The sequence below is a fragment of the Micropterus dolomieu genome, linkage group LG08, assembly GCF_021292245.1.
Source record: "Micropterus dolomieu isolate WLL.071019.BEF.003 ecotype Adirondacks linkage group LG08, ASM2129224v1, whole genome shotgun sequence".
In the NCBI taxonomy this organism is placed as follows: Eukaryota; Metazoa; Chordata; class Actinopteri; order Centrarchiformes; family Centrarchidae; genus Micropterus; species Micropterus dolomieu.
In genome coordinates, this window is record NC_060157.1 from 17,028,780 (window position 1) to 17,041,296 (window position 12,517).

At 41.6% G+C, this 12,517-nt stretch overlaps 1 protein-coding gene across 2 annotated transcripts in view; it reads right to left on the reverse strand.

Annotated features, from left to right (window-relative positions):
* Positions 1–3,959: 3,959 nt before the first annotated feature.
* LOC123974965 (protein Wnt-2b-A) overlaps positions 3,960–12,517 on the reverse strand; it is a 38,554-nt gene continuing 29,996 nt past the window's right edge. For both annotated transcript variants that reach the window (XM_046056029.1, XM_046056030.1), the window contains 3 exons: positions 9,435–9,712; positions 7,533–7,797; positions 3,960–5,220 (listed from right to left, as the gene is read on the reverse strand). In XM_046056029.1, the coding sequence (XP_045911985.1) occupies positions 4,991–5,220; positions 7,533–7,797; positions 9,435–9,712 (773 nt within the window). In that variant the 3' untranslated portion in view covers positions 3,960–4,990. The remainder of the gene's footprint in view (positions 5,221–7,532; positions 7,798–9,434; positions 9,713–12,517) is intronic.

Sequence of the window (12,517 nt, forward strand, 5' to 3'; positions counted from 1 at the left end):
AATTCATTGAGGTCAACCTGCATGTGGTTGTATGTGTCAGTAGTTATAGGAGCAAATATAGAAGCACCGGAAATGTTTTACATGCAATGGTGAGTGAGTACTGAAATACTGCTCCCTACAATAAAGGGCAATTGTTAGGAAAATTCTGGTTGCCAGATCAAAGACTTGATTTGGCAAGCAGTTGCCTGTTGGACAAATTTTTTGAGTTACTTGGAAAAGAGAACTGCAGTTGTTGCTGCAATATTATACGGGTACCACTATGATGGCTGTCAAAATGTGCTGCTGCGAACCATATACCGTATAGGAAATGACAGAGCAAAGGGGGGCAATGAGTGAAGGTTGAGGGGCTGGGGAGAGGTGGACATTTTTTGCTTTAAGTCTCAAGAGATAAGTGTTTTCTGTCGTAATCTCTATTCCCTCACTGCAGACGCTGCAAGTCATACCCATACTTCCTCTCCCTCTCTGTCTCTACACCCCTCTGGTCCTGGCAGGTCACGTAAATATTAGTCTGAGCTCCATAATAAATCTGCACCCCCTACTGGTCCCACAGCCTCTCAACACAAATGTCTTCCCAACAAAACTGCACCACCTAATAACGAATGACACCCACCCCGTCAGATGGAGGCACCCCGAAAGGATGAAAGACGAATGGAAGGGATGACACTGTAGACAGCTACAGTGTAGGCCAGATATTAATCCAGCAGAGCAGGTGTTCTTCTGGAGGAGTCTACCTCTTTGCTGGCCAGCCAGAGAAGAGCTTAGCTACATGAGCAAGATGTTAATGTGTAGGAGGTGTCAACAGGCAACGGATCATTGGTGAATGTTCATGGTGCGGAAGGGTCTCTGTTGATACATCTAAACTTTATGACCCCTGACCTCGTCAGACTCCCCTTCAAACCTCTGGGGGGGATGACCCTGTTTCTATCGGCCCTGAGGGCTAAACTCATCCCATCACACACACTTGTATGTTTACATGCACTTTCTGTTCGCAAAAAGTGAGTGACAGAGTAGAAAGGTTCACTAACATACTGAGGGTTTTACCAGACAGGTGATAGTTGAGCTCAGGGGGGCACTGAGGTGGTCCGATCCTAGCTTGCAGGTATGCACATGTGAATATGTGTGCGAAACAGATCGCATGGCTGACACCCGGACCACCCCAAGGTGAATATTACTGGGCAGTTGGTGCTGGGGTCTAGATTCCCACAGACAGAACCCTGTATGAGAGGCAAGGAGCAGGAGGGGGTGGAGTGAGGCAGTCAGGGGGAGGTGGCAGGTGGGGCGAGTAATGATGATGAATTGTGGGGAACGCGGTTCTTTCTGCTCAGATTAAGATCTGCTGATAAACATGCCCGCTAGGTCTGTGAGTAACCCTAGACATATCTCTCTTACCCGCATCCATCCATTTGACTAGCTGTCCTTCTCTCTGTCTCACGCCTCTCCTTTATTTTCTGTCTCTCAATCAAAGATGGATTTTAAGTCACCTCACACAGGCTATGCAGTCCTGTCCATGTGTCTTTATGCTGTGTTTGTTTGTGTGTGTGTGTACTTGCATGCATGTAATCGGAGTGGAGTTCATCCTCTATTCTCAGGGTTGTTGTCATTTGGCAACCAGAGCTCAGACTGACACGCATTACAGCGTGGACATAAAGATGATAAATCTACATAACTGTCAGTACCGAGACACAGGACAGAGAGAGAGAGAGTGAGAGAGAATATATAAAAAGAAGAAGTGTAAAAAGAAGGGGGACACAGTTAAGAATAACTGTGATGATGTTGAATAAATGACTGTGGCCATGTGTGCAGTCTGCGTCGACAATAGTCCAAAGATACTGGAACAGTGTGTGTGTCAGCGTACCAGTTTGTACAGAGCTAGTGCAACCTTTACTTTTCAGCAGAAAAGTTTGGAAATTCAGCTGACCTACAGTTTGATCTGAATTACTTGTGACCAGCGATTTTACCACAAAGCTGCTCTCTGAGCAATTGCCCCAGTCATTACTTACTGTGGAATTAAAGGATAATTCAGATTTATTACAATTTGGGTCTCATTTTGTAGCTTTGGCTACTGTTTCTGTTGTTTATGATAACACTGTACCCACAAAGTTAATTGCAGAGGTCCAGAAACATGGCAACATCGCTACAACAGGGAAAATAATAGGGAGCAGTCTGGCAGGTTGTGAACAAGTCAACAGATAATTAGATTAAACCACTTAATTTGGAGGTGAAACCAAGTTAGCGCACCTATAATGTTCATAATTACATATAATCCCTAATTGCACAGGAAAAAAAGTACTTCAGGTCAAAGATGAACAACAATGTCGATCTCTAAAATCTGATGGATGTTCACAACATTTGGGTGATAATATTACTTTTGATCTTTCTTTTCTTTTCCAAATTAGTTTGGCTAACCTAGAGTTTTGTTTTAAACCTGTATGATCGTCTGACGACTCAGAATTCCTACATCTCTTCAATTCATTTGGCGAGTTATCAGAACCAATAGAGCTGAGGCCCTAAAAAAATAACGTCCAAGTTGTAAAATAAAAAAATCCTTTAAACCTCCTGTGTTGCTTGATGCCATTTCTGTGCCCTCAGTCAGTACAATCTCCCTCGCCCACAGCACTGCATGCCAGGTGCGAAGACTTATGGTTTGCCTGTGATACTCCGCAACAGGAATGCTCTCAGCCTGGCATCCAGGACACAGATAGACTCTGCCACAGGAAACTGGCACCAGAATAGGCTCAATGGCTGGAATTGCTTGATAATATTACCCCGAGGGACAATAAAGCTTATCTTATCTAATGATATGGGCCTCCTGTGGCTATTAAAAGACCACTTCTAGGATGTTGAGGGCTCTTTTTGGGGAAAATGTGGTTGGTAGTCTTAAAGGTAAATCATGAGTGGCCTAATTTCAGTCCTTTATAAATTGAATTGTGTAGCAGTATCAGATGAAATAAACTAAGGAGAGCAATTGTGTATTTTTATCTCTGCTGCTGTATCTGAATTTGAGTCTTCTTCCTGCATTAAGGTATCTCCAGGGCACATGCCTTGCATGTCCTGTGTCATGGTATCAGTGTGTACAATCAGACCTGAACGTGGCTGCATCCTGTCCCAAGCCTGGGAAAGATGAGACTTATCACCAGGACACACTCACCAACACAGCCACATATCATATGGGGTTACAACAGAAAACTATAGTAGTGTTACAAGGCAGTACAAGTCTGCTGAGTAGAAAGGCAATGAATTAATGCTGTATCATTCTCCAAAAAGGAAGGTGTGTTGATCCACTACTTTTGTCTTGTGTGTGATATCCTTTTGAATTCACGTTATCAGGAGTCTCTGGGCTCTAATATAACAGAGACTGAACTGGACAGAGAGTCTGGGGAGCAGAGGGGGCTGAGGCTGAGAAGATTGCAAGAAAGTATTCCCTTTGATAAGCCGGCCAAGAAGCCTTTGATTAAATGTGGTCCCAGCAGGAGCCCACACTAGGTCCACTGTGGCACGACCATGTCCAATCACCAGCTATCAACAGCCCCGGGTAATTACAGCCATCTAGTCATTAGCCTGGGACCCACCTGGAATTCCACATAGCGAGGGGTGGGATGAGGCCAGCAGGGGTTGGGGTTTAGGTTGGGCCTTTAATCAAACACTTCCCTCCCCTTGACTGATATAGCACACTCTACCCCAACTCACACAGAATCAGCCTTTGTTACTGAGACTGTAGTATTACTGCCAGTGGGGAGCAGCGATGGTGTGCGTTCATGTGTGTGTGTGTGAGTGATGGGAATAACACGGCAGGTTATGACAGCAGTACAACTGAACTTACTATCCTGCTCGGTCACACTGATTAGTTGTGCTCTGTTGGCATTATCTATTCCCTTTCTTGCCTTCAACCTCTACGTTGGTCTGTCTGAACAAAAAACAAAGATTCCAGTGTCATACTAATGCACCATATATTTCATATGAACATCTGTTTGGATAAGGCAATATACACAATGTTATACAAGCAAGCTGGAGAGCAGAGAAGTGAAATCTTTCTGATGTTGTGGTTATGCGTGACTGAATGACCATGCAGGTTTTTTTTCCTTCTTCTTCTTCCTCCTCTTGTCAGCGGCAGTTGGTCGTCTTACACTGAAAACTAGAGTACACTGTATAATAATGGGAGTGCTCTTCTCTATCCTCATCAGCCAATGTAGTGCAGTGTCATCCGCAGATGAGAAATGAAACAACACTTTACAATTTAAATAAATCTCTTTAAACAACTATTTTTGTCTTTTTTTGTCTTTTTTTTTTTTTTTACATTTGCATTCAAAGTTTCAATGACGCATCCGTCCATTTATTCATCTGGCGTCCATCTACGTGTCCTCTTAGTCCTTTGCCTGGACTTCTATTTGGCCACACAGAGCCAAACTTACGCTTAGATGTCCACTTCTCAAAGTGCACATGTCAAGCTACTTCCCAAAGTCCAACCAAGTATTCGTTTTTGGTAGATAAAAGTGTATTGCCCCCCCAAAAAAGAAAGAAAATTATGTGAGTATATGAAATTGTTGTAATAATACTGGATATGTTTAAAGGCTCAGTTAATGTAAAAATGTGTCTTTTAAGCATCATGAAAGCAGCAAATCGTTTTTTAACCCAGAACCACACGCTATAAAAAAGGCCATCTGGACTGAATCTTTCATGAAAGCCCAATCCACCAGAAACCCAAAGTGTCCTCTGGTTTCACCGTTCATCATCTGATCCCAGCAGTTCAGTCACAGAGCCATTCACAAATAGGGGCTAATGGGTATTAATTCATATTGACGGGTACTGAATTCTAGTGCTTTCACAGAGACAGGTAGAAAAGCCATGCAATGATGAACTGATGTGGGGGCAGGGGAGGGCGGAGACGCAGAGCACTTTCAGACAAACTTTCCCAGAATGCCATGTTCCACAGGATGTCCTGTAAAGGGGAAGGGGGTGGGGTTGCATAACGGGGGGTAGGGGGGGCGTGTCCTCAGGTCTGGTCCAACCACTCAGCTCGTTTGGGGGCTTTGCACGTGTGTATGTCCACAGCTTCCTCGCAGTCCTTACACTCCACGGCGCAGCACCATTTGAACTTGCACTCGCACTTGGTGATTTGCTTGACCCTCGTGGTGTCGTAGCCCCGGCCACAGCACATGACCTCACAGCCATCAGTGCCGCGTGATGTCTTATTGCAGACCCGCCCAGCCGTGCCCAGAGAGCCTGCACAATAGAACAAAAGAGTTGGCTTATAGAAGATACAAGTTAACTAAAGCTATTTTCTCTTAACTGGTCTTTTGTGTTTTACTTAAAAAAAGTTTGTCTATAGAGAGCCAAATGTCTTTGCTAGAGCTGAAATAATTATTTCATTACTTCATTAGTCAATCAAAAATTATTAACCTCCCATTCTTTTGATTATGAATCAAGTCATTTTTCAAGCAAAAAAGCTAGACCTTACCTAGTTTTAGGTTTTAGCTTCTCAGGTGTGGGGATTTGCTACAACTGAATATCTCTGGTTTTGGACTATTGGCTGGACAAGACCGATGTCAAGATGTTACTTTGGGCTTTATGAAATTGTGATGGACATTTATCATAATTTTCTGACATTTTACAGACCAAACAGTTAATTGACTAATCGAGAAAACAATCAGCAGGTTTGCGATCCTTAGTCTTAACGTCACATCAAGGCTAGCTTCTGTTCCACTATCCTCTGTAACTCAATGCTATAAACTCTAATTGAGGGTTACTTTCATTGGTTTTTCTGAGACAGTGAATCTTGTTGCTGGGTCAGATTCAAAGATATATGAGTATCTACTAAAGAACTTGAAATTAGAACTTGAACCCTTCATGATTAACAAAGTTAAACAATAGTTAGTTTGTCAGCATTCAAATAAACTGCAGCTCGCATCAAATTTGTCCAGTGTGGAAATACGCTTATTACATGCCATTGTAACTCTAACCCTCCTGATAACCATCCACACTCTCTTCTAATTGTTATCTAACGTTTTAGTAGACTTTGCTTTATAAAAAACGGCCATGCCATTTTGCCCTCCCTGTCCATTTTCCCAGTCCCACCATTCAATTGGAGACATTTATGCTGCATACACTCAATGTTGACAGAACGGGAAGAATACCACCCAGTATTATGACTTGTTGTTGTTACTTATTCGATGCGCTTAACAAATAAAGCCAGATACAAACAAGGTATGAACCCTTTAAAATTCAGTCAACTGAATTGATTCTATTAATGGTCATACTGGGCTTCTTGTTCGTTAAAGGCAGCTGAAAAGTGAAATACTAAATAGAACATTAAACAGTTTTTTACCAAATTAAACATTTCTGTCTAGAAAAATGGAGCAAACCTCAAAATGTATTGTAAACAAGTTTATATTCCAGACCTTTAGCATTGCATTACAAATGTTACTAGTTTCGAATGAGGTTTGAGGAAGATTTAATTTCACTTTAGTTCTCTATTTGTTACGATATTTGATCTTCAGTAGCATGCTAGTAAACCTTGTTAAGCGTATAGAAGAGTTTAGCAGTCTGGCTATTACCTAAAGCTGTGGCATATTGTCTGTGTCTTGTGTGAATGTCATCCCCACAGAGATTAGTGCTGGTGTTTTGTGTGAGAAGCTCCCTGTTTGAACTGCTACCTATCACAACATGCTGCCCATAGAACAACAGACCCACACACACAACTATGCAGTGTTGGTAGAGTGGCCTATAGTTACACTGCCTTTCCCAAGCCACTGCTCCCTTTGAAGCCACTCTGTGTGTGTGTGTGTATGTGTGAGGGTTAAATGGACAGTGGAGCGTGACAGACAGACAGGCTCTCACACTCTGAGGCCCACTCTGCCCTCCAGCTACGCTTAGTTCAGACAGAGAGGGAGAGACTGTGACAGACAGAAAGAAGTGATTTTTTTTTTTTAAATTAGCCGCTTGTGTCCCTAGGCTGTGGATTCCACTGGGAAGGTGAGAAAGAGGGGGAGGATGGACAAAGGGACACACCAACGGAGCAAGGACGAGGACAATCGGATTAAGCTTCTGGCTGATAGAGGTCTTGATGTCAAATACTGTAAAAGTTCACCAAACTGTTTTTCATCCATCTTCCATCCAATCAGTAACAGCCGTACCTGATTAGGTGTATTGTGTAAAGGTTGATCAACACATTCTCTGACCACTGGGTTGTGTATATGTGTGTGTGTATATATGTGTTGACAGAGACTGATAGAGGTCAGGTGGCCACAGAACAACCATGTCCCTAGGGTACAAGGATATTAGCTTCCATCACACGGGAGGCCTGATGTTACCTGACTACCATTACACACACACACACACACACACACACACACACTCACACGCACACACACACTCACATTCACACACACAAACACACAAGTCACGCATGAACATATACACAACATACACATAACACCCCTAAAACATAACACAGTCTGGGCAATCCATCACCATCCATGAGAAACTGCCTCTTTCAGTTCAGTTCACAATCTTCTTCTCTCCTTTTCCCTTCTTACCTGCTGATTTGTCTTGTAGGCAGTAATCTGGAGAGTTCTCAAAGTAGACCAGGTCGTTCTTGGTGGCCTTCCTGAAGGCTTTGTTAGCTACAGCGAAGCCTGTCCCATCCTGATTCATCGTCACCTCGATGGCCCCATTGTATTTCCTCCTTAAGTAGTCACCGGTCTTCCTGAAGTCTGACATGGCCATCCAACATGTCCGCAGTGTGCAAGAGCCGCTCACGCCGTGACATTTGCATTCTAGCTTCATGAATCGCTTCACTGCCTAAGAGAGAGCCATAGAGAGAAGTGTTTGTGTGTTGGTTGTTGTGTGTATTGTTTTAGCCATCATAAAATTTGGTTTTACATGTTTTAAAATGAAGCGTAAAGTCACGAACGTACCTTAAAGGGTTGGTTTAAACAAATTTCATTAAAACATATTTCTCACTAAATGTACCCCTAGTGGTATGTAGTCTTTCACATCATTTTTGGTTTTAATTGCTGAGGTTAGGGTAAGGGGTTAGGGGTAAGATATTTACCTCTAAGATTTCTGCCAGTGGATGTTAAAGGATTTTTGTTTGAGAATTATATTATTATATTCTATGAACAGTTTATATCTGAGCAATTTTCTTCCAACCCCCCCCCCCCCACGTAAAAAACGCCCTCATTAAAAAAATCAATATCAGTACTCTCAGTACTCGCTTTATCTTGCTGAACTGAAAATATGCTCTCTTCAAAGCTGCCAGACTCCTTTGACAAAAACAGTAATTAAAAACTAACCTTTAAAACACCAAAGTCACACAACAACATAAACAAACTAACCAAATGAGGCAGTGGTAGACCAGCAACTCCCATGTTCTGCAAGGTCAAATTACTGTTTTTGTCAAAAGAGTCTGGTGGCTTTGAAGGGAGCATAGAAGCCTCAGTTCCTCGCCAGACAGGGCTGCATGTACACTGTTCTTTAGCTAAACAGCATTACAACATTAAAGCAAATCATGATCATCAAGGTCAGTCATTGTTCTTCTGGTAAAATAATGGTATCTGGTCACAATGCAGGAGCACAGAGAGACAGGGGAAAGGAGAGGCATGGTGAAAGCAGTGGCCAGACAGGGACATCATGCTCTGGAGATACAGATGACCAGGTGAGAAATTAGATAGCTTGATGATTAGTTTTAACCTAGGCCTACATGTCAGCAGTAAATAAGACTACCACTTATAAAAGCAGAACATTCAAATTAAAATGATCATCAAGGTCAGTCATTTTCTGGTAAAATGATGCTATCTGTTGAATATGCAATTGTCTAAATGTCTATTGTTGTTATAAGAGAAATGAAAGTGTGTGTGTGTGTGTAATTCTGTATTTCACTGGAAACCAATGAAGAGAGGCCAGTACAGGGGGATATGGTCTCTCTTTTTCATCCAGTGAGGAGTCTTGCTGTTGCATTTTGAACCACCTGCTGGCGAGACAGGACTGATTATCTACTGATTCCTACATAGAAAGAATTGCAGTTGTCGAGATGAGAGAAAATGAAAGTGTAAATTATATAAACTATAGTCTCCAAACCCTAAAATGCACTCAAAATGTTGGATTGGCTAGATCTCTTGTGGAGGACGTCTGGCTCGCATTGAGATTGGATCCCAGCAAAGTGTGAGTGCAGTCTGCATCGTTCACTAGTTCGCCTGCTCCACCTGTGCTTATTACTGTAATATCAAGTGTAAATGAGGCCCATGACCATTATCCATATAACATTGCCAGATATAGGTTGCACGTTAATACCAGGGGGAAATGGGGTCCAAGATGCAGATACATAAAAACTTTGGCAAATAAAAGAAAAATCTACATAGCTAGATAGGTCTTTACATGTAAGTGAGAAAATGTGGTTTTTTTTTTGTTATTTGAGTAAAGACACTGTAATCACTTACTGTTCGTCCACAGCGGTTGTTGTGTAGGTTCATGAGCGCCCGTGCATCTCGGACAGTCCTCTCTTTGGCATCTATGAAGGCTTTGGCAAACTTTATCCCATAGTTGATATTATCACTACAGCCTCCCCAGTCAAACTCTCCTCTCTCGTCGCTAGACCGCCCACGCTTGTGCGGGTCGCAGTTGCATGTCTTCAGCTCCCCCTGGCTGCAGGCGCGAGTGAGCGCATACACCACTCCTGCTGAGGAGATGGCATAGACGAATGCTGCCTCACGACTGCCTGAGAAAGAGAGACGGAGGGACAAGCACGAAAGCAAAAAAGAAACACAGAGGTTATACTGAGTTAAAGGGTTAGAATTAAACAATCTATTACTGAATACAGAAATTGCAGTACATATCATCATGCAATACAGTAGATTCTCAAAGACCTAAAGACTTCCAGCTGAGCAGCTCACAAGTTAACATGCATGGACAGATACACATAATGCCTTGACCAGGCCTGGGCGTGAGCCATCAGGACTTGAAGGTGCAGCTGACGGGGGCATATCAGGCCTGATGTGGAGTATAGGACAGCTCTGTTTAAATATTATCATGGAAATAATCCCAGCTGCGGGGCTCTCCTCTGCTCACATAAATTGTTTGAATACAGATATAGTGATACCCCATTCATCAGCGCCAGGATGATGTCATGACAGTATTTTCTACCATTGCTGTGCTTTTCTGGTCTCCTTAGTTCCTTAGAATATGACTCATCTATTGTTAGGCCAAAGGCACATAGAGAATTAGATATAGCATTTGGTCACAGTTGCTTTTTGCAAAGCCTGTACGGAATGAATGCCTCAAAAAACACAGCAGCAAGAGGCAGAAGAACTTCAGTCTTCAGTCACTTGTTCAACCTAACATACATAAGTTGTTTTCATATATAATTTTAATAACAACTCTGCTGTGTTGTTATAAACATTATATCTCCAGTAGTGGTGAACAGCCTCTCTGCTACAGCGTTACCAGTTAAAGCCATTGTTTTCCAAAATGCTGCACAGGCACTGGATCAAGTTATTTTCTTCACCAGACCAGAGTTGGCTGGGTGTTTTGTAAAGTGCTGCAATGTGAATTGGTCAGCTGGTCTTGTTTGTTGGTGTTGGAATTTGGTGCCCCACTTCACTAACGTGAGCTGGTCTCTGGGTGAAAATAATAGGACAATTTCCTTTGACAAGACTCAACAAAAAATGCACATTTTAAACACATTTTAAAACACATGCTGCGTAGAACAGGACTGAAACTGTGAAACTACAACTGACAAGAACAATGTTAAATGGGTCAGAGTACAGTGCCTATTTTAACCTGTTCAGGGGGACGATAACAGAGGGATTAAAAGATTAGGGTATTAAATCCAAAAAGCTCCTAAATGCCTGCCTTTTTTGAATATGAACTACAAAATAACTGTCACTTTCAAACACTAAAATGTGCTTGCTGTACATCTTTTGGTTGCTGCACTGTGCTCTTCCACTTTTTTTGTTCCATTGACATGACTTTATTTAATTTTAAACCCCACCAGCTTTCCTTTAGCACCGTCATAAGGTTGAAATGTCAACTTAGAATACACAGTATCTCATTATGTAATGGGCAGATTGCAGTGCAACTTTCTAGCACATTCAGCTCTTTTTTGAAACTCTGTCTACAAAGAAATGAGTTTCAGCCATGTCACCTGTCTTACCCGCATAACAGCTCTTGTTTCACTTGTGCTTCACACACACTTTGCGTTGAAAAGTGGTGGGGACATAAGGACTAGGATTAGGGGCACAATGATACACTTGGGTCACGAGTTGTGACAATGCACGAGAACAAGAAGACTTTCAACACTATTTTGAAGAAATAAGAAATGCCGGAATATATAATAATAATAATAATTATAATCTTTATTTGTAGAGCACTTTTCAAAAACAAGTTACAAAGTGCTTTAAGTGTAAAGACAATAATACCCAAGAGACAATAATACAAAAACAATACAAGATAAAAGCATGAAAACATTGAAAAGACTAAAATACACGTTTAAGATAAATATAAAATTAGTAAAATAAAATAAAATAAAGGGATAAAATAAAGTCAAATAAGATCGGGAAAGGCTCTCCTATAAAAGTATGTTTTAAGAAGGGACTTAAAAGAGTTCACTGACTCAGCTGACCTGATTTCCTTGGGCAGGCTGTTCCAGAGCCTCGGGGCCCTGACAGCAAACGCTCTGTCCCCTTTAGTTTTCAGTCGAGACTCTGGAACAGATAGCAGACCTCTGCCCGAGGATCTCAAGGTACGTGCTGGTGTGTATGGAAATATAACAAGGCGAGAGGCTATGAAGAGCTTTAAAAGTAATCAATAGAATTTTAGTGTGGGGTCGTCGCCCCCCCCCCAAGAAATTTTTCAGAATTAACTACAGAATTTCCTGCATTCTGGAGAAATTTTCTGCTCCAATTGACAGTAGATACAGTAGATAATTCATAAATATAAAAATCTAAGTAATCAGCAGCTTGTTCTTTTTAGCTTTAGTTACTTTTTTTGGACAATGGACATTTGTTTCTTCTATATTTAAATTGCATTGCATCTTTTCTTATTGTGCAAATCAGCCTTTCTTAAAGCATTTTGATTTGTTATCCCTGCAAGCTATTTTTCAAAACATTTTTAACAATTGCTTTCAAAAAGTGATGGGGATAAAATCAGCCATTTCAAAATGTTGTGGGGACATGTCCCCAGTGTCCCCAGTGTAAATTACGCCTATGTGAAATTGTACCCAATGCATCTCCCAAAACATGGGTGACCACATAACAGCACTGTTAATGAACCAAGCGGGAACCTCCGAGTCTGAAAAGTGAAGTTGATTAATTACCTCAGTAGACAGTTTCCTGATTAGTTGATGGCTTTAATTGATGTTTCAAGTCTTCTTCAATAATAGTTCATAATAGTTAAGTGTAACACTCTGGTTGTCTAAAAATGTCTTGTTTAGTTGTACTAAAAGATATCTAAGGAGTTGGCTCTTAATTTTTTCCTGTAAGTAAATTTTGCTAATCAAAATTAGCATTCCAATAATATTGCAGTT